We start from the raw sequence: 21408 nt of genomic DNA on the forward strand, positions 1-21408 counted from the left end.
TCATGTAATCCATTGAGTTCATATCCAAGAGAGCTTTTGCATTTGTGTCAGTTAGCATATAGTATAAGTATAGTTAATGTGAACATTAATTGATCATAATTCAATTTCAATTATTATTGTCTTTCAATAAGGAAAAACTGAATAACATCATATAAAATGTGAACGAGCTCCTTTTCTGTGATTACTATACACAGCCTGATCTGCATTACTGGAATAATTAGCACACTCTACTTTCATTTTGTGCTTTGCCTTTTATGAAACGTTGTTGGTACGTATGGCTAAATGGCAATGGATGAATCCATCAACATGCTTGATAATTTACAGTTGATCATATGGTCAAACTTAACAAAACTTCCACATAAACAATGCAAATATATAATGATCCTGAACTTGCTCAGACAATTATTTATAACAGAACAGTAGGGGGGAATATCCTGCTTAAAAAGACAAAGCTTGTTTTGTTTACCACTGTTTTGCACACCACTTAAGTGTCTGCATCCTGGCGGTATGGACACACTCGTGAGATTGTTAGTTATCTTCTCCCCAATATGCTCTGCTCATTATCCATACATGCTGGCATTTTATTTCCTTGCAGAACACATGCACTTCATTTAAATGTACTATTCTTTACCACTGTCAAAACGACAGCATGTATATGACATGATATCATTCATTTGCACAGGGAAAGTGAACCATCACAGATTGCAGCTCGCAGTTAAATCTCATCCCTGCGTGTGTGTGGAGGATCTCTTTCCTTTAGTCAAATAAGCCATCTCAATTCAAGATGGCACTCGTCCATTCGTCTAATCTTCTCAACTCTGGCCAGGACCACCGTCTGCCTCTGAGAAAGCCCCAATGCAGAGTACAAGCTGTCGTGCTCTTATTTGCTATTCCTGTCTTTTCTGTCAGCATTGAAGCCTCCTCTTTAGCCCTGCCATGGGCATGCATCTGCACTGACAAATCAAGAGGGAACACTGATGCCTCTGTGTGAAGGGGTCTGTTAAAAAGTGGGCTCTTTTCTTTGTGGCAGTTCTGTGGCAGGAAGAGCCTGGGACTATGGATGAGCAGAGACTCTTAGAAGGGCTATGGTTTCTCTGCTCCTTCATGCTCGAGCATCCTCAGAATGTGGCTGCTCTCAAGGTACAGCACAATCGTTCCTGGACCCTAGTTTCTCTATGCCCACTCTTAGCAGGGAGGACCCAGAGAGTGGCTTTGTTCTTGAATGGATTTCATGCTCACATCAAATCAAATCAGCCTTCCATCACTAAACTGACCATGTGAGTTTTACACTTCTACATTCACTTTTGACTGGCAGACTGACAGGCAGGTTCTCAGTAGCTTACTTTCATTTGTAACTCTAATTTTAATCATGTTGGGGGCAGCACAGCGGTGCAGTGGGTATCGCTGCTGTCTCAAAACTAAAGGGTCCCTGACATATTCTTGAGCTTGAACATTCTCTTCTTGTGTCTATATTCTCTGCTAGGTGCTGCTAACTGGACGTGCTGCACTACATTGCCTCTAGGTAAGAATTTCTGTGTGCATAGTGTTCATGCTTTGCAACAGTCTGACATTCCCAGGATAGACTCCAGATCCAAAGCAACCCTGATCACAATAAAATGCTTATAAATGGTGATTGAAAGATCATATCAGAAACTGCTGAATGTTGAATTTCTTGGTTATTTCAGCATTGTCTATGAGTCAGTGTAAAAAGGACTAACAATTCACAACTATTGCATGACATATTTGAAGTCCTTTCCCATAGGACCCATAATTCTTCACTTCTCTTCCTGTAGTAAATGGTTTCCAAGTTCCCTTTTGGCATACTCTAAATGTTCTGCATAATGCCATTTAAACAAATCTAAATGGGACTGAACTCTGCTGACAAAAATGAAGCATTCTATGAAACAGAGCAGCTGAAGGAGGGGAAAGAGGGCAGTCTGCAGACAGAGACTGAGGATACTTGATAAACCTTCAGGCATCTTGAAAGTGGTCCAAAAAAAAGATAGTGATGATCATGGGGAAAATCAAATGGGAACTGTGTCTGGGTTTGAATGTGTGTAAGAGTTTGCGAGTGTGTGAGTGTGTGTGTGTGTGTGTGTGTGTGTGTGTGTGTGTGTGTGTGTGTGTGTGTGTGTGTGTGAGAGAGAGAGTGAGAGAGAGAGAAGGAGAGAAAGAGAAAGAAAGAATGAAAGAAAGAGAGAGACAGAGACTATGCTAATACCCTCTCACACATACACTCTTGCAGTATCTATTTACTAAATCTGTTGTGAACGTGTATTGACTACAGATGCTGTCGCGACTCAGTAGCAAGTGGAAAAGCTGGCCAAAATCTAAAAGAACCTGTGTCTAAGTAACACATTTACATAAGTGACAGTGAAAGGAAAAGAACAATCATTTATTTTCACTTGGATTAGGGTAACTAACAGAGGCAACTAATAGCATGTAAATAGCATTTTACTTAGTAACTTGAGCAACTTGTAGAATAAATCCTATGAATCATACTCCATTATTAAATATAGTGTACCAAAGTGTACTTCACGTGTACATCTGTGACATCGAAAATGCAATTCTACTCCTCAGTAATGTGCTTTACTTCTCTATCAGTCTAAAATATGGATTTTTTTAATATCCGCAATATTTTACATTACTAACTGTCAGACAAAGAATATTTGTCTTTAATGCTTAAACTTTAAGCTATAATAAATTAGTCATGTAATACAGAATACTGAGCATGGATATATTTTTATAGCAGCTTGTGTTCACTTGTTGAACTTAGTTTAATTGTTCTTTTTGGAAAATTCACACCTTCTAAATGGGAGCCGGTGAAGTAACCAGCATATTAAGTAATGTTTTTCCTGGATGTATGTTTTTTTTGGCTACTTTAAAAGTTCCAATATTCTACTTGATATAATTTGGCTACTCTACCGACCTCTGCTAAATCTGCTATTTTTCTGGGCTTTCAGGCACATTAATTTAACATTTTTAGGATTTCATATTAAGCAAAAAAAAAAAAAAGCATGAGTGGATAATAATGTATTACACTCATTAATAAAAGTCCTAAACAGAACACTGAGTAAGGCTCCGGCAGGCAAACTGGAGGGAAGCTGAAACATTTTAATCTTAATCTTATGAGATAGCAATGCTAACAAAATAACAGCATCCCAACACTGCAGGCTTTTCAGTCCTCCTCAGAAAAGCGTAATACTTCACTCTTACATAATCAAATTACACAACTGCTTCTATCTGAAAACATTATTATGACTGAGCTTTAAGGTCATTTGGGGCTATGCAATGCAATTTTACCAAGTGTGGGATAATTGAATAGAATCTCTGCAGGTTTGAGTGGCAGCTTTTACCAACAGCTGAGCAAAAAAACCAAACAAATAAATGTCATACAGCGAATGGGTATCGTCGGTAATCAAATGCAAATATATGCATAAAAAAAGCAACCACATTATGTTACATAAGCTTTAACAATAAAGTGGCTAAAATGTCCATCAACACCAAACAAAAACAACAATGTCACTCATACCTTTGGTGAAACTGACAGTATCTCTTATCTATTGCTTCATCCGTGGAATCAAATACACTAAAATATGCAATATATATTCCCCTTGGGAAAACACACAATATGCAAACTGCTGAAATATATTACATTAGGGCCCACACTGTCCTTAATCTAGAAGGCTTTGAGCTACAATTGTATGCATCTCCACCATCTGCCATTCACTATTTGAATAAATGTGGAGAACTTTCTTCTTGACATGGATCAATAATCACCCAACCCGTCCATTATCAGAGATGGACACTAGAGATATCAGGATGGAAAGATCGTGTGTGGGAATATGCTGGTGAAAGGTGGTGGCTCCAAGCCTTTCATGATGGATGATAGAAATTGACCCTAAGATCAGCTACTGCTTTAATCTTTTTTTTCCCCCTTCCTTTTAAGTGACAAAAACAGAAACCGCATGTGGGTATTTTTTCCTGAAATCTGCACCACTTGTAAGGTAGAGATAATACTTAAAAAAAAGAAAAAAAAAATGGAGCTAAATATAGAAAAAAACTGGCTGAAATGAGACTTGATGATCTGAAACCACAGTGCAGGCATTTACAGCTGCTTCTTTTGAAAGTGCTGAAAATATCCCTGTTATTACACTACCCAAGCTACTGCTAACACCCAACCTCAGGCAGAAAGAGACCTCTAGTGAGGCTGTAATGTGTGGGAGGAATGAGCTTTACCTTGGTTGTGGAGGTGCTGCAAGTGGAGGCTAAACGTTTGCCAGACAGCTCTGTGCTGCAGGTGGTGTTTGCCCCGGTGGCTGGCGTGGGCAGTAGAGAGGGCATGACTGGCAGCGGCAGCAGGCCAGGGCGGTTGTTGGAGCTGTTGGTCACGGAGTTGGCAGAGACGGCGGAGGGGCTGCAGCCGTTAACCGTGATGCAGCTACTACTGACACCGCTGCGTTCTCTGCGCTCCCAGACGGGCCGCAAGTCCCTTTCAAATCGATGGCTGTGGCGTGACATCCCGCACCAAAAGACATGCAAAGAGCCGCTTCTGCTCAGGAACTGGCAAAGACCTAGGAGATATACTGCTGGTTAAAATACGAGCAAAGAAAAAAGCTCTATAGTGTTAAAACAATGATGAGTGGACCTGTAATATGTGTGGTGACCTGGAAAAAACTGGTGGGTGTCACTGTGGGCTGACAAATCAATTTTTGAGCAATACTTTTGGCATCTTTATTTTCAATAAACATAACTATATTTTACTTAAATGACATAGTAATGTTTTATTCAAGGCTTCTCTCTAACCTTGGCTTGGCCCGGCAGCAAAAATAATACTGGGTAAGAAACAAGTAAGCCCTATAAGAAACACAGCACTAAATGCAGACAGTCTGCCAAAAAAAAAAAGCCTCAAATCCTTCTAGCTGTAAAAAATTTCACAATTTTAAATTATTAGACATTTACATAGCACAGCTAAATGAACAAATCTCAAAATGTCCTGCAAAGTCACAAACACACTCAGTGATTATTTTCCCAGCGATGTTAATGTGAACAGAGATCAGTGGAGTGAAGAGATGGTGCTGACACTTGTGTGAAATGCTGTGAATGACTTCGCTCAGGGGAATGAGACAAAGACTGATGTGGATGATGCTGATTATCAGCGTGACAACTCATTTCACATAGGAAATTTTAGACTTAAAAATGATGTATTACTTGCAGGTGAAAAAAGAAACATTCTACATTTCAGGAAAGGCAGTAGTTTTAAAACTTATATATAGAAACATCAAAAATCTGACAGTGTGAAGGGTTTTCCCACACCACCAAACATAATCTTGAAGATGCTTTGCCGCGCATTCAAAAAGTCTCTTTTAGTCAGTGAAGTCACCTTGACTGACTATTACATGACAATTCCCTGACTGTCTGAAACCTTTCATAGTCATATGCCAGAGGAGGTGATATCAGATATGTCCTGTGTTGTGCTTCTGAAAAGACTGATAAAAATATATATTTTTCTGGATGTGCCGAGCTTTTATCTAGGAACCAAACAAATGAGAGACTGAATCTTTACTCTAACCCCTTTGTGCTGTAAATGGAGACATTTCATTGTGCTCAGCCTTTTAAAAAAGATACAGAATAAATGGATACAAAAGGTCAGATATATTTATGTCTATTCAGCAGCAGTGCTGTCAGGGAAAAGAAGCCCATTGATAAGCAACTCCATAATAACAAAAGAGCAATGATGGCTTTCCAATAAGAAGTGGGTGTATGAGTAATACGTTTAGCCACTTCATTATTGCACTATTCATGTATATATTCATCATTGTATTATACATGTATATATTCATCATTGTACTATACATGTATATATTCATCAGTGTACTATACATGTACATACAGTATATACCAGTGGTGGGCGGTCAGGACCAGCACAGCCTTCTCTGCTGGCCTAAACACTATCAGAACCACTGACTTACATTTACAATCTAAATTTTAATATTTGTTCCATGAAATTGTATAATTTTTTTCCCAACAGCTAATTTTCTTCATTTCGTAGCATTTCTCTTGGCTGCACTGCTTCCAGTATGTGTATATGGATGTTAGATTTTTTGTCCAAATAGATTTCAACCTCTATGTGCTGCCATGTCAATCTAATCTGCCCAGGGCCTGCAAAGTCTATTCTGCTGGTTCTCTGACTATTGAGAATATTACCAACAGGTCGGTTTCTTTAACCAATCAGATTACATATTCGCCTCACAGGGCCAGTGATATTGATTTGGTCTCGGACATACTAAAAAATCTGTTTTCAAGAAAAGCTAGACATTGTGAGAAGAGGTCGAAGCTTGTCTTAGCCTGGGAAGTGGTTTGTTCGCCAATTCCAGACCAGTGAATACGAGCGGTACCACTGGCTTACAGCCTCTGTGGAGAGATGCAAATTATCAGTATGTATCTCTGGTGAGTAGGTTGTGTTTTTATGTTTTTGTCATGTTATTAGACAAATATTGATTCTGAAATGCTCCAGATGATGTAGGTGGAACAGTTACAGTAGTAGTGTAGAGGTTTTTAATTGTCTTAACTTGGTTTCTTGCTTTAGTAAAATGGTGTTCACCCTTCATATCTGAAATGCCTCTCTCTGTAATGCCACGCATTGTTATATTGCGTTTTTGTATTGTATTGATGGTTTCTATAAATTGCGACGTAATAGTGGTGATAGTAAGAGGTGGATTAAGTCGGTTAAATCCCCACTGAAGGCCCAGGTACCAAATGCATGGCCTGCCACTGGTATATACAGTGATTACGTTCCAAAACCGCCAGCGATAGATAAAAATAAATAAATAAATAAATAAATAAAACGTGATAAGCGGACGCCGCCCCAAAATATATATATATATATATATATATATATATATATATATATATATATATATATATTTTTTTTTTTTTTTTTTTTTCAATAATCCTCCCACACACCTGAAACACACATAGAAAACATTTGCGATTTGAATTTCGTGTAAATTCGTAGAAACACAGTACACTGCATCACATTTATAGTGAGTACACGTACTGTACAGTATACAGTTCTGTAGTAAAGTAGCCTATGCATAGGTTTTCTGCTTGTTTATTGGTTGACGTATCCTGTGATGTCAAAAGAGTTAAAGAAACACATCACCGCATTCTTTACTTTCTGTAATGTACCGAATAAAAAATTGTATAATTCGTAATTATATTTTTATTAATAAATGTCATTATGTCAACATAAAACTGCCTATAATTCCCTATACGTTTTTTGGCTCTGCGAGAGTCCGGGAAAATCAGCCAAACAAATTAGTTAATGTGCAAATGCAATTCCGCGATAATCCGGGGGCGTGAGATTGGAAAAGCAGGGGATTACTCTGTGTGTATTTATATATATATATATATATATATATATATATATATATATATATATATATATGTGTGTGTGTGTGTGTGTGTGTGTGTGTGTGTGTGTGTGTGTGTATATATATATATATATATATATATATATATATATATATATATATACACATATATATACATACATACATACATACATACACACACACACACACACACACACACACACACACACATACATATAGATGTACAGTACAATGATGAAGTGGCTAAATGTATTACTCATACACTATATATGTGGTATTGCTCATGGGTATAATTTTAAATTTCACACCTGGTTAAGTCAGACTGCAAAGACAGCACTGTGATTATTTAATTAATTGACTACTAATTAATTTCAGTGATTTTTTTTTCCAGCCTATTTTCTTATGTGCAAAAAACTAGTTAGATTTATTTAGATTTAGATTTATCTGACCACACATCTGCTTGAATGTACAAAAATGTAAAAAAACAAAACAGAAAACAAATCAAAGATAACAATGCTGCTTCATCTGAAATCCTTTTACAGGACTTAAACCGACATAACAGGAAGCTCTAATGCAATAGCTCTAATCCAGTGGAGATTTTACCAAAATCCACATAATATGGAAAAAAAATGTAATCACTAAAAGCAAATGAAGTTAAAAGGCATCAAAGGACAGTAGAATAGTGAAGTGGGATAAACACATTACTGTTGAAAAGAAAACTATGCAATATTTTCTGTCAAAAGTTTTTTTTAATTAAGTGTCCAAAATGACAGAACATTTCTTTCATTTCTTTTTTGCAACTTCATTAAGAATGTGGTTTATGTCTGAGTGGTTTGTTCCATTCTGTCATTTTTTTTTTCTTTTACATAAATAACTGAGACGTGCTGCGCCTGTCACCGTCATCATTTCTGAACACTTAATGGAGGAATGGTGTATATATAGCTTTGGAGCGGTTTAGAGTTGATTTACATTTTCTATATTTCAAAAGCAGCCTTGAATTAGGAGCCTTTCCTTCAATTAAAAGAGATATGCTTTCAGACACAGAAGAGTCTGTAGGATGGAGGGCTTTGTGCTTTTTCAGTAGCATAACAAGCTGTGTGTTTCTTGTCTTATTAGAGAAAAGAAATAATGCTGTTGAGGAAACAGCTCTTACATTTTAGGATTTATCACTATATCTGTTATATTGTAAAAGCTAACCGAAACTAATTTGTCCTGGACATGTTCCATGACATAAATATCCAAATATGCAATAAATATGTTAAGAATATGTCAGTCTTTTCTTTAATGGATAAACCAGCAGAATTCAACACCAGTGGCACACATAAATATATTAATAAATAATATATTAATAATTATTATTATTACAGAAAATGTGCATTGAATTCCTGAATATGAATTTGCAAGTATGACAAACAGGAAGGAAGAAACTGAGGAAAAACAATTCCAAATATTTGCCATTGCTGTGACAATTTCAAAACCTATTCAGTTTATCTAATGAACAATCAACCACTCATTCCTGAGATATTGTGCTAATGAGAATCTTGGGAGAACAGACAGCCAACCCGAAAACACCTAATGGCAAAGGCCTATTTGTTCTCTCTCTCTTTCTCTCTTTTGCAGACTGCACATACTACGCCTGAGATACCAGTGATCCTCACCCCTTGTGCTCTCTGGACCTGCCTGGTCCATTCTGATGCCCTATTTCTGTTTGGCGTTCTCATAATTTGGAAACCACTCACTGCTGATGATGGCTCCACGTGAACAGGCTAAAGATACATGAGATTACTGCAGATGGTGCCACTTAGAGTCCATAAAGATAGATTTGGACTGCAATTGTGAAAAACAGTTTTGCACTCAAGTCTCCATCAATGAACAACTTATAAATTCAACTAAATAGACTATGTTGAAAATATAATAAATCTCCTGTTTATACATTTGTACTTTTTGACCAAATCATGGAAAAGAAGTATTTGTAATTGCCTATACAACAAAGATAGTTCCCTTTAGTTTTTTCCACAATCACCTCTGGCTTCCTCATTAGAGATAAATTTATAAATTGAAATATATTTATTGAATCTATATATTCTGTAAAGCTGCCTGTCTGTCTGTCTGTCTGTCTGTCTGTCTGTCTGTCTGTCTGTCTGTCTGTCTGTCTATCTATCTATCTATCTATCTATCTATCTATCTATCTATCTATCTATCTCAGACTGATGTTATAATTAAATATCATTAAATATCATTGCAAAAATGTAATAGATATGCTACAGTACATTACCTTACAAACCTATATCTTTCTATCTTTATCTTTGAATGATATTTGGTGGAAAGGATTATGGCCAGTCAGTAAAAAGGATAAAATGCAGCCTAACATCTGAGTTTGCTTGAATAAGGCCGGCAGCATGAGGGCTAAGTAAAGCTCACATGACGGACAATCAGGAGCAGTGTAATGCAATCAACGGCACCCAGATAACAAGGCTCTCTCCTAACACAGGCACCGTAGAGCAGGCCTAATTGCCGAGTCCTCTAAAATCTGTCCTAGGGCATGTCAGATACACTGCTGCTTTTCTTACAGGAAAACAGTAAAAAAGAAGCGTGCATCACACAACACACATGAAAGCTTTTAAGCATTAAGTCTGAAATGAGGATCAGAGCCATCTCAAAAAAATGTATATTTATTCTCAGCAAATTTTAGAGCTATAAATATAATCAGAAATGTGATTTCTTAAGACTTCCTGGATGAAAGGATTAGCATGGAGTACAAGTTCATATCTACATACCACAAGGGTGGATGTTTTAAAATAACAGTAGTTCTAATGAGGTGCAATTCAAGAAGCATGCTAACAGAGATATTGTGCTTTTGATTTGCAAAATAACGAACGTCTAAAAATAACAAGGCAAATTCAAACAGATGAGTACAGGCTCCCTCAACAGGTCTACACAGCTTTATTCTTGCTTGGGAAGATGGCGTGTGATGACGGCTAACAGTGGCACTCAGAAATTACAGCCAGGCTCTTGATTAATTTCAATATGAAAGAAAATTTTCAAGGCTAAAATTAGAGTGAGTGAGGTGGAAAAAGAAAAAACTGTCTGCATTTTGAGTGCACAAAGCTCGGGAAGCTACAGATGTTAAAAAATCACCTACATGTGTGCATACAACTGTGCTTCAAGTTCACGAATATGTGAAAGGCAAACTGTAAAGCTGAATCTGTTCTGTAGTTATTCAACTGTTTAGAATGACAATTGGATTGTCATACTAAACAAATACATGGCTGATCAGACCATGCCTAATAAAGCAGAAGTGAATAAGAAATAGATGTAGGCATTTCAACTGTAGTCATATTTAGTAAGTTTCTAATAAAGTGCAAAAAATACAGTAATCTACGGAATTAATGGCACTATTGGGTGAAAATTATAAAACATTGTGGAAAAATGTCTTTGAGTAATTTACTTAATCTCACTAAGAATTTGAGAAATCTAAAGTTTTTATGTTTTAAATATATTAAAAGAGAAAATAGATGCATTCATTGCCAATCAGTTCATATGCGGCAGCAGTGCAATGCATAAAATCATATAGCTCAAGCTTTATTTAATGTTCACATCAAACATGGATGTTTGTGCCAGCCAGGCTGTTTCAAGTATTTCAGGCAACTGCTAATCTCCTGGAGTTTACATAGAATAAACAACCAAGAAATATCCTAAGGGGGCCCTTAGTATGTATTGTGCTCCCAAAAAAGTGGATGGCACGAGTATATTTTTAACAAAATTAAAGCTATGTCATGGATATGTATTAAATAGAAAGCAACCCGAGATATTCTACAATCTACGATTCTCCAGGGTCAGTAGTCTTCTTTTTTCTTTTCTTTTAGACTCCTGTTCCATTAGCCAATGATTTTTAGGTCATGAGATTAGGATCTCAAAAAGCTGTGGTCAATTAAATGTTTTTGCATGTGTGGATTCGAATGTACGTTTCAGATCATTTGGCTTGCTGGAATATTCTTCCATGGCCAAGTTACCGCCAACTTCTTGGAAGAAGCAGTCAGATTTTGATTCAATTGCCATGTATACCAACACGTTTCCCAGGGCTGCTGTAGAAAAACACCCCCACAACATCACAGGTTCTCTATCATACTTAACAGTAAGGATTTGGTTCTTCTCTGTATAACCATCCTTGTTTTCTACGCCAAACCCACCTTCAGTGTTTGCTGCCAAAACGCTCTATTTTTGTCCACAGAAACACAGTTTCAGTCAAAGTTCCAGCAGTATCTAGTGACACTCCATGCACATATGTTTGTGCAGAGAGGGGGAAAAACAGCTTTCTTCTGGCATGCCTTAACAGTGTGTTGGCGAAGCGGTGGCACACTCAGTAACCCCAAAATGCTGGCATATTCTACAAATTGCCAACTGTGATCCTTGAAGAAATTGTTTGCCACTGCTTCTATCTGCCTCACAGTGTGTGTGGGTAAAATACACTTGTGTCCTCTTTCAGACAGGTTGATTACAGCTCTGTTTAGGCTTCCTAACTATTATCCTTGAAATGAATATGACAATGTTCAGGCATGTAGCTATTTCTATAGCCATTGCCTGAATTCTGAAGGTCAAAATCTCGCTCATTTTTTTTGAGAATTTGGCCAATGTGTAATGAATGACTATTTAAAAATTCTTAAACGCTCAACTGCATTCACAAAATAAATAATGAAATGCAAATGGAAATGTGACTCAAGTACTTTCTATTTATAATCATGTCTATGGTGCCAATATGTGTAACATGATTTTGTTATAAGAATAATGTATATAAATCAATCTCCTTTGAGTAAAAGACAGCACTGAGTCTACTCATGTAAAGATGATGAGAATGAGAAATAAAGAGCAAGGAATCTAAATCAAATCAAAACAGAACCTATCCACATTCTCCAGATTCTCTGGATATAGATTCCCTGTTGATAGGTTCCCTGATCTTTTGGCAGCCAGCATTTTTTTTTTTTACATATTTATTGCATTAATTACCAGTTTACCTTATCCAGAGCTGCTTTCAGAAGACATTTTCTCCTCTTTAACATGGGTGCCAAATCATTTCAAAGCTGTCTGTAAACAAAAATGAAAAATTAAAGGGCTATTTACCAAATGATCTGTTTCCATACAGAAACTGGCTAATTTATCTAATTGCATGAACCGAAACCAAATGAACACTGATGGCTTCCCAGCGCTCACATAATCATCAGTGGAATGGAGCTCTTGTACATGCAGGTCCTTAACATTCAGCCTAAGGTCAAAGCTTGCTTGTCCTGCTTAGTGTTTATATCTGCTGATCAGATCCTGAGGGAGATACCTGTACGTCACAAAACACTCCAATAGCAGTAAAAAGCTCCTACAGAAGATCAGGCTAATTGCAGTCAAGTAACACATTTAAGCTGACAAGCAAATACAAAAGCAGTTAAAATAAGCAGTCCAGCTACTGCTGCCTGGATATAATAATTATAGATAATTATTATCATTTCTGCATGAAGTTGCTCCTTACATCAAGCACATTTACCATTCAAATGCATTACAACAGAAAAAAACATGGGAAAAAACATTTCTTGCTGTCATTTCTTTTTAATTTAATTTAATTTATTTAGTATTTGGATTACATTTTTGACCTTTACTAAGATCCATTTTATCTTTCAATGCATCTTTGCATTTTTTCCATTCAGTGCATGTTTGAGTATTTGTGTGGAAGAATATATATTAATATTTATATGCACATATATTATTTGAACAGTATTGCAATGTGATGTTCAATGACAAAAAAAAAAAAAAACAGCAAATTCATTCTCTTTTAAGGCTCTTTATATAAAGCTCTAAATAATAAAAGGAAAGTAGCAGTGACAGTCCTACACATCACACAGTCAGAGCAATCATTGATCTCCATAAATAAACAACCCAAAGGCAACTAAACACTACATTCAGCTTCTTTTCAAAGATAAGGTGATAATGGTTTCTCTGCACCCACATACCAAGCGTACTTTGCCAAGCATTCAATTAATTACTAAGAGTTCATAAGTCTCCAGTGCACCTCCTAGACCAATTAATTCATTCAGCCACTCAGCACACCACCAATTGTGGATTATAGTAACTCACACAATCATTTATAATAGGCCCAGTTTGTGCCCTTAAAAAATGTGATACACACTCAACAGCCATTTTTCTTGGAACACCCAAACTGCTGCTCATTCGTGCAATTATTAAATCAGTCAATCATGTAGCAGCAATGTAGCACAGAAAATTGTGTAGATATTGCTCAAGTGTTTAAGTTCATATTAAACATCAGCATGAAAAAAAAAAGTTGCTGATCTCAGTAACCATGGCACGGTTGCTAGTGAAAGACAAGCTGGTTTGAATATTTAATCACGACTGATATTCACATACAACAGTCTCTAAAATTTTGACAGTATGGTGAGAAACACTTAAACATCTAATCTGCAGCAGGTTTCAACTCTGTCAGCCAAGATGAGTCTGTGCCCATTGCAGGTCTTAGTTGGTCTCAGTTGACAGGTTGTGAACCTGATATGTTATTCTGCTGTGTTAGGTTTTCTGAGATGCTTTTCTGTTCATCACATCTTATTTTTTTACTTTGCGACTGCTGAAAATCCCAGGAGATCGCCATTTTGTTAAATACTCAAACTACTCACACTGGCACCAAGTCAATGAGACACCCCCCCAAATCTGATGTTTGCTGTGAAAATTAACTGATGCTCTTGGCCTGAACGTGCCTTGTTTTTTGAGTTGTGTTACTGTTACGACTGGAGTACTATTGAAGTGGCGATGTGAATATCTCACACAAACTCCAAAACTGTTTCAGTTAAACTAATTTCATCATTATAATGTTTTTGACTATTCAAAACAGGACTGCAACATTAAACCAAGTCTATATTTACCTAATTTTTGATTGTTCCATGCAAAACACTTACATTAACAAGAAATGAAAAATAATGCATAGTGCCTTCCAAAATCAGTAGTAAGCTCAAAAATGATCTGAATGTTTCTGCTACCAAATCCTGGTCATTATTTTTTAACTGCAGTTTTCATTTTCTTGTGCAGAAGTAAGAGCTATTTAAATACAAAGTTTTCAAGGACAGTCTGAGATATAAGTTGTTTTGCCAGATAAGATCTTATAAGAATGTCTGTTCGAGCCAATGTTAAGTAGGTTTTCTAATCGTTTGTGTGGAAGCTCAATGATTTTATGAAATGTTTATATTACACAATTACAATTAGGGGTGCCAAGAATGACTACAGTGCTCTATATGCAGTCTCTCATTATATTTAACAGGGTTGGATAAAAAGGATACAGAGCCTAAGGCAGGATTTAATAAGGAGGACAGGAGTTATTCTACATAGCTTATTTTTATTTTGCATTGCATAACAAGCTTAATCGGCATGTCGTCATTGACCTGCACAAAGTATTTGACTCGGTGAACCTCATCATACTTGAATCCACCAGGAAATGTTACTGCAATAGCTGCTATCTGTGTGAAATCAATACCATCTTTTTCCAAACCAAAAATGAATTAAAGAAGCCAATTTTTCCTCGGTAATTGTGAGACAGGAGGTATACCTAATCTGTATGTTGGATATAAACACTGTTATGCGCTTAATAGCTTGAAGTGCTGAACAAGATAAAACCAAAACTGTGGGAACGCTAACATCTAAGCGTCTCAGCCTTGAGGAAAAATCAGCCGAAAATATATTCATCTGTAGTAAGCCTCTTTGCAGAAAAAAATTGCTTTGTATCTCAGTGCAATATAAAGTGGCTGAACGGATTGAGTTACAGTATTAACCCCACTGCACTTTAATGCATACGCATGTTTATCTGTACTGAGTCTCTTTTTAGCTATGCTTCATTAGTGATGTACCGGTGCCAGTAAGCTGTGGGCAGGAAGCTTCAGCAGCCTCCCTGAAGATGTAAGAAACATGCTTGCTGCACTTAGACTGACCCCTCTCATAGTCTACTCATCCATTCCTCAGAGTAATAAAGATAGCAACAAACGCATGCATGAGCTCCATCAATTAGCCAAGCCTGCTCAGTTTTCTGTAGACAACAACGGCCCATGGTGCTTCTTCCTCCGAGCAATCAGAATAGAGTTTAATTTTTAAATTCCAACTACCAGTCTTAAGCCAGATCTTCTTTCTGCAGAGATTCTCACCCTTCAAAACAATGAGCGAAATGACTAGATTAAAACTAAAACATGCAATGAGGGAGAAGTTTCAGTTTCAATGTAAAGGAAAAACACACACACACAATTATAAAGTCATATTAGTCTTTAAAATTAGTGTGATCCAGAACTGCTACGCACACATTTTTATATATATATTTAAAAAAATAAAATAATAATAATAACAATTATATATTATTTAATGGCATTTCCATTTTGTCATTTTTAAACTTCTATTTACTAAAGATATATCTTTTAAAGAATCATGCTCTTAAGACAATGATGAAAAGTACACATATTATGCGTAATATTTGTTTTAAAGAGTTTTTTTTTTTTTTTTAATAATGAAGGATATATACTGTATAACAGTTAGCATTTCCTGGTTGAGATTTAGCAAAGCCACCAAATTTTTAAGAAAGGAAAAAATAGCTGGTCTACTCGCTACTTAACTGAGCTGTTAAACCTCTAAAACCTTGAAACCTTAATTTACTCCTGCACAAGATAAGATTAAGAACATAACACCCTTTAAACAGCTTCTAATCTTTTTCTCCTTTTATTCTGGCCAGCAGAAAATTAGATCTGTAAGACTATTTGGGAGGGTAAACATGTGGCTAATATGTGGCAGATAAAGACTTTATGTGTGAATATGATTCCTTTCTTCATCTGACTCTGCTCAACCTGGCAGTGAGCTGCACACAGACAGGTCAACAGGGTCTCTCTCACACACACACACACACACACACACACACACACACACACACACACACACACACACACACACACACTAATAAAGACATTCAAAGGCACCAGACATGCTGAATGCTCAACGAAAAGAAATTAGAATGCGAATCAAAGACTATGGCAGCGTTCTGAGGGTTAAATGCTTGCCTTAAATGACTATTCAATATTTCATGGGAAATGTTTCAACTGTAGAGTAATTGAAGAGGCACGCTGCTTGAAGCACAAGTGTGCAAAGAATTTAAATATTCATCAACATGGAGAAGGTTCAGCTTAAAATGTACACTTAAAAAAAATAAAGTTAACACAAAGTTTAACAAATTGCACTTGCCCTTCAACTGATGCGTAATTACAGTTTTGTGGATTTTAGCTTTGTGCAAACTGTTAAAGTGTGCGGTTGTGAATATGCTAATCCTCAATCCGAATAAACACGCACTGAACGAGGTGAGGCTCCTTGTTTCAGAAATTTACATGAATAATTTACATGGAGAAATCAGAGCTACTTTTAGAAAATAAATTCAAAACAGAAATAGAAAGAGCATTTTGACAGCAAAACTGCAACCTAATACATCATTTACCCTAAATGTTTTGTGCATAAAATTTGTTTGATGCACACTGTGTCACATATTAATATGCAATCATGCAATAATAATAATATGCTAATTGGTCTGTTCTGCTTCTTTTGACAGGAACATTTATTAATTAATCTTAATTTCACCCCTTTATCTTGGATGGGGAACCCATCACCAGAACATTGAGCTCAAGGTGGGATTAAACCCTGGGATAGGGTGCCACCCATTACAGGGCAAACATTACAAAGTAACAAAGTCTGTTTACCCATTAATGTGTTTTTTGGATGTGAGAGAAAACTAGAAAACCTGGAACAAACACACACAAACATTTAACCTCCACACCGAGAGCAACCAGAGCTCGGAATTGAATTGGAGACCAAGTAGGTGTCACAAAGTGCACTTATAACAGTGATGTGTATGTTTACAACAGCCAAGTAGCTATCGCAAAGTCTTCACACATATGAAAATACAAAATGCAAAATGAAAGCACAAAGCCGAACAACAACTGATGGCACGGCAAGCGACAATGAAGCCAGGCTGCAACGCAAAAGTGAGGAATAGAGCGATGCTAAAGTGATTTATGAAGTGAATATAGCATGGTTGCCAAATACACCTCAAATCTAATGAAGTTTGTCTGTAAGTACTTTAGGATCTATTTTCACATTTTAAAGCAGATAATCCCCGTTCAGTAACAATACACAAATATAATTGTAATTTAATTCAATAATTATCCTTGCTTAAATATGTGTCTAAATAAAACATTAGACATTATTAAATAAATGAAATTTAATAACAACACAGTATTTGCATGATCCATTTAGAATCCTCAAAGCAGAGAACTAAACAACATTTGTGAGTTGAATGTGACAAACTTTAAAGAGGATTCATTCATACAGCCATGTCAAATATGCAGGGTTGCCAATGCTTGTCCTTTTTCCACCCCAAACTCATCTCTTCATCCTCAAACTTGCTAAAAAAAAACTAAAAAAAAATGTTTTACCACTGGTTTTGTTTTAAGTCTGTACGTTTCAATCAATTTCCTTTTTCAACCTCAACCTTCTTTGGAAACTATATACAGTATGTAAACTTGGATATGAAAACACCAACCCTGGCAACCCTGCTAGTGTGAATTTTGAGAATGCATGTCTCAGATCACCCAGTTCAAGCATGTTTTCTTCTGTATATTGAGGCTGTATATTTATTTAATGTACATTGGATCACTGGAAATGCTGAAGCAATAAACAGAGAGAGAGAGAGAGAGAGAGAGAGAGAGAGAGAGAGAGAGAGAGAGAGAGAGAGAGAGAGAGAGAGAGAAAGAGAGAGAGAGAGAGAGAGAGAGAGAGAGAGAGAGAGAGAGAGAGAGGGAAAGTACTTGTTTTCTTGATGGTTTGCATGATGCTAGGGAGAATGGTATTATCCATGGCTATGCTTAGAAGTTTGTTTTTATTTCCACTTCCGAATTGAGATCAAGAAGAAGTAACCTTTTTTTCCCAAACAGAAAGTATAGACTTCAGTAAGTTTCAATGCTTATTACTGTACACGTAATATAAGCATTATTTTATGAGGAATAACTGACTTTTTATTACATCTGTTAAATATATTGTTGAGTACGCACATATGCACCCCTACTCTTCAGATATTATCCTGATACCTTCAAGACACTTGAAAAGACGGTGTAAATGGGGACTAATTAATACAAATTAAACCTCTGTCTTATTACTATCCATCTTAAAAGACATTCAAGCACATTGTGAATTATTCATTAACTACAGTGAACCTAAAAGGCAAGACATGCAGTTACAAAAATGATAAGATAGTGGGAGTTTAATGGATTAAATCAAGATGAACATTAAAATAAAATTCTCATAATTTTCAGAATGTGTGATCTTTAGCTTGTTAAATGTTTCTATATCCTTCATCTCACCGTTCATAATATGAATTGAGAACTTCTACTTCAATATGATATGATAATAGAGAGACTGTGCCAGAAGAAATATACCTCTCTTAGAACATGAGAAAGCAGATATAAAGATAGCCCCAGCAGGAGGAGGGAGGAGGTAGAAGGGTGGACTTGGATCTCTGGCCAGCAGTATACAGTCAGCAACACCTGCCTAGATGGCTGGCCAAAAAAGCCTTATTATCACTATGTCAGCTTTAATCAATACCCTAGTCAGCAAAGAAATTCTGCTGTGCCACAATAAAATCTGACATATATAATGCATTTTAGCAGGCTATGGACGACCTACTGCTTAAAAAAACAAAAATAATAATAAAAGAACTATTTAAAAAATATCCAAATACTTTTAAATATGTTAAATTGTTACATTTTGCAAAAGGTTGTGATTTAACAACTAAATAAATGTCTGTCTTTGAATGCATACTAAAAATCTACCTCTTCACCAGGAACCTGAATTATTACTGATTTATTATTTTAATCTCTAGACTTGTGTATTTTCTTTTCAGGCTGCACTTCCACTTCCACTTACAGGATTGTAGCTCAGTGCCGGTCTTAGACCCACTGAGCTATTGAGCTAACATATAAAATTTGAATAATATATAATATAATTACAATTTTATTAAAATACGATATTCTTTTAATTACAATTTAGTAGTTGTTTTTTCTTCTGTCTATAGAACTCAATTCGGTTTATGTCAAATTGTAATTTATTCTATTATAGTTTCACAAACAGTCAAAACATGCATTTCACTGGCTGTTTACCTGACCGATAAAATCTTAATTTGTATTTGATAAATCCTACAAAGCACTCTGTATATCACAGTGGAGAATAAAATCTGTTAAATGCTGTAAATTTAAACAGATCTCTCAGCCCAATTCTTTTTAAATAGTGCAGCATAACATTTGACTATGTCTATTTTTTTTAATTCAAATTAGCTTTTTCATGTGAAGTGGTTCAAAGTAAAAGCATTATGCTTGTCGAAGTGTTTAGAAGCACTCTGAGGTTGTATATAGGGTGCCGTGCAAGTGTATTAATATACAGGACAGGTGATTTACATAGGACACATTTATGATTAATGCATTTCAGATTCGTGTTCTCTGACTGTAATCCGATCTGAGTGCTCATGAAATCTCTTTTTTATGCGCGACTGTGAGCACAGGTCATGATAAGCGTGTGTGGGGCAGCAGATGCACCAGCTACCCAGTCTGACACTAATCCACCCTGAGAGGCTCACACCTGTGTGTAGTCCCTGGCCTATACATCAGAAACGTGACAACAAGAAGATATATTTAAACATATGTGCTTCGTTTGGTCTGTTGCTGCTTGAATTTATTGCAAAATATAATCAAGGGGAAGTGGCCTTACAAACAGGAATGATAAACAATCAAGAAGCTTTTCCAAAAAGAACCTTGAAGAAAGAAATGAAGTCACAGCTGATAGGATCCACACAGGTTAAACAGTTAACAGTAGCTTCAAAGATGAAGCTAAACAAATACCTGTAGGCAAAGAGCGAAACAATGTCACGTTCGAGCAGTAACGGGGTTTGATGGCTCCGTTTTGTGACTACACAGATCACACCAGTGATGTCGCACCTGGCAATTCTGATCAGCGGGAAACTTTTGAAATAGTGCCAATTCTACAGCTGCCCTGCCGTAACCACTTAAGCACATAGAGAGTAATCAGGAGAGACAAGACCACAGCCCAAGCTCTGTAGTGCTGCCAAGCCAGGCTCCAATTCTTACAATGCTGGCACGCATGTCGTTTGCTTTTGATTTCTGATCTTATGATGACATCTTTGTAAAATCATATTAATTTGCCCACCTGCTTATCCCAAGATAAGACAAATTGTACCGTGTGAAGGCGAATAATAAGCATTAACAAATAATCTGTCCATCAGCATTAACATGAAACGTTCCCGTAATCTCCTTTGTTTCAAATTTACCACAAAAAGATTAAAAAAAAAATTTTGTTTGATATAAATCTGACAGCAAAGAACTTTTCAAAATATAGGGAAAATCAATCAATACAAGTTATTCCCACTGATCACCTTTATCATATAATTAAACATTTCTATCCAGATCGGATGTTTTTTTAAAGAATGGGAGTCTTTGGCCTTTACAAACCCCAGATCTCAGTGTTATTGTACACCTATGGTAGATTTCTGACCAGCATGCTATACATCATTTTTCACCACCACCACAACAAGAACGTGTTTAATACCTCCAGAGATGTGTAAAATCTATACCAGTCTGTGCTTTTTGTTGTGGATAAGATTATATGCCAGAAACCAAAAAAAGCAATCAAACCTATAAAAAAGTACACAATTAAATACACAAACTGCACTGCTTCTCCCTTGTGTCATGTACTAAACATTACACACTGAAAAGCAAAACCTTTGTTGCATTTCTTGTGTTTCAATCATTTGAGTTAAAAAGAGGAGTCAGGAACATTTCATCAGTGTGTTGGATTCATGCTACACTGAAATGCAATTACAGCCTAAGACATACATGATAGTAATTGAAGAAGGGGAGCTCCCAGGTCAATGTTTGGTCAT

The 21408-nt window shown here is 36.3% G+C and overlaps 1 protein-coding gene and 1 long non-coding RNA gene across 2 annotated transcripts in view; one reads left to right on the forward strand and one right to left on the reverse strand.

The window, feature by feature from the left end:
• Nucleotides 1-21408, reverse strand: part of LOC124390438 (kelch-like protein 29) — an 88835-nt gene that overhangs the window by 59462 nt on the left and 7965 nt on the right. Inside the window, exon 3 of the mRNA XM_046856371.1 lies at nucleotides 4240-4574. Within this exon, the coding sequence (XP_046712327.1) occupies nucleotides 4240-4521 (282 nt within the window). The 5' untranslated portion in view covers nucleotides 4522-4574. The remainder of the gene's footprint in view (nucleotides 1-4239; nucleotides 4575-21408) is intronic.
• Nucleotides 1011-9193, forward strand: LOC124390439. Its single transcript, XR_006926743.1, has 3 exons — nucleotides 1011-1277; nucleotides 1484-1522; nucleotides 9018-9193. It is a non-coding gene; the product is annotated as an uncharacterized LOC124390439 (long non-coding RNA).

Source organism: Silurus meridionalis, chromosome 8 (assembly GCF_014805685.1).
Source record: "Silurus meridionalis isolate SWU-2019-XX chromosome 8, ASM1480568v1, whole genome shotgun sequence".
Lineage (NCBI taxonomy): Eukaryota > Metazoa > Chordata > Actinopteri > Siluriformes > Siluridae > Silurus > Silurus meridionalis.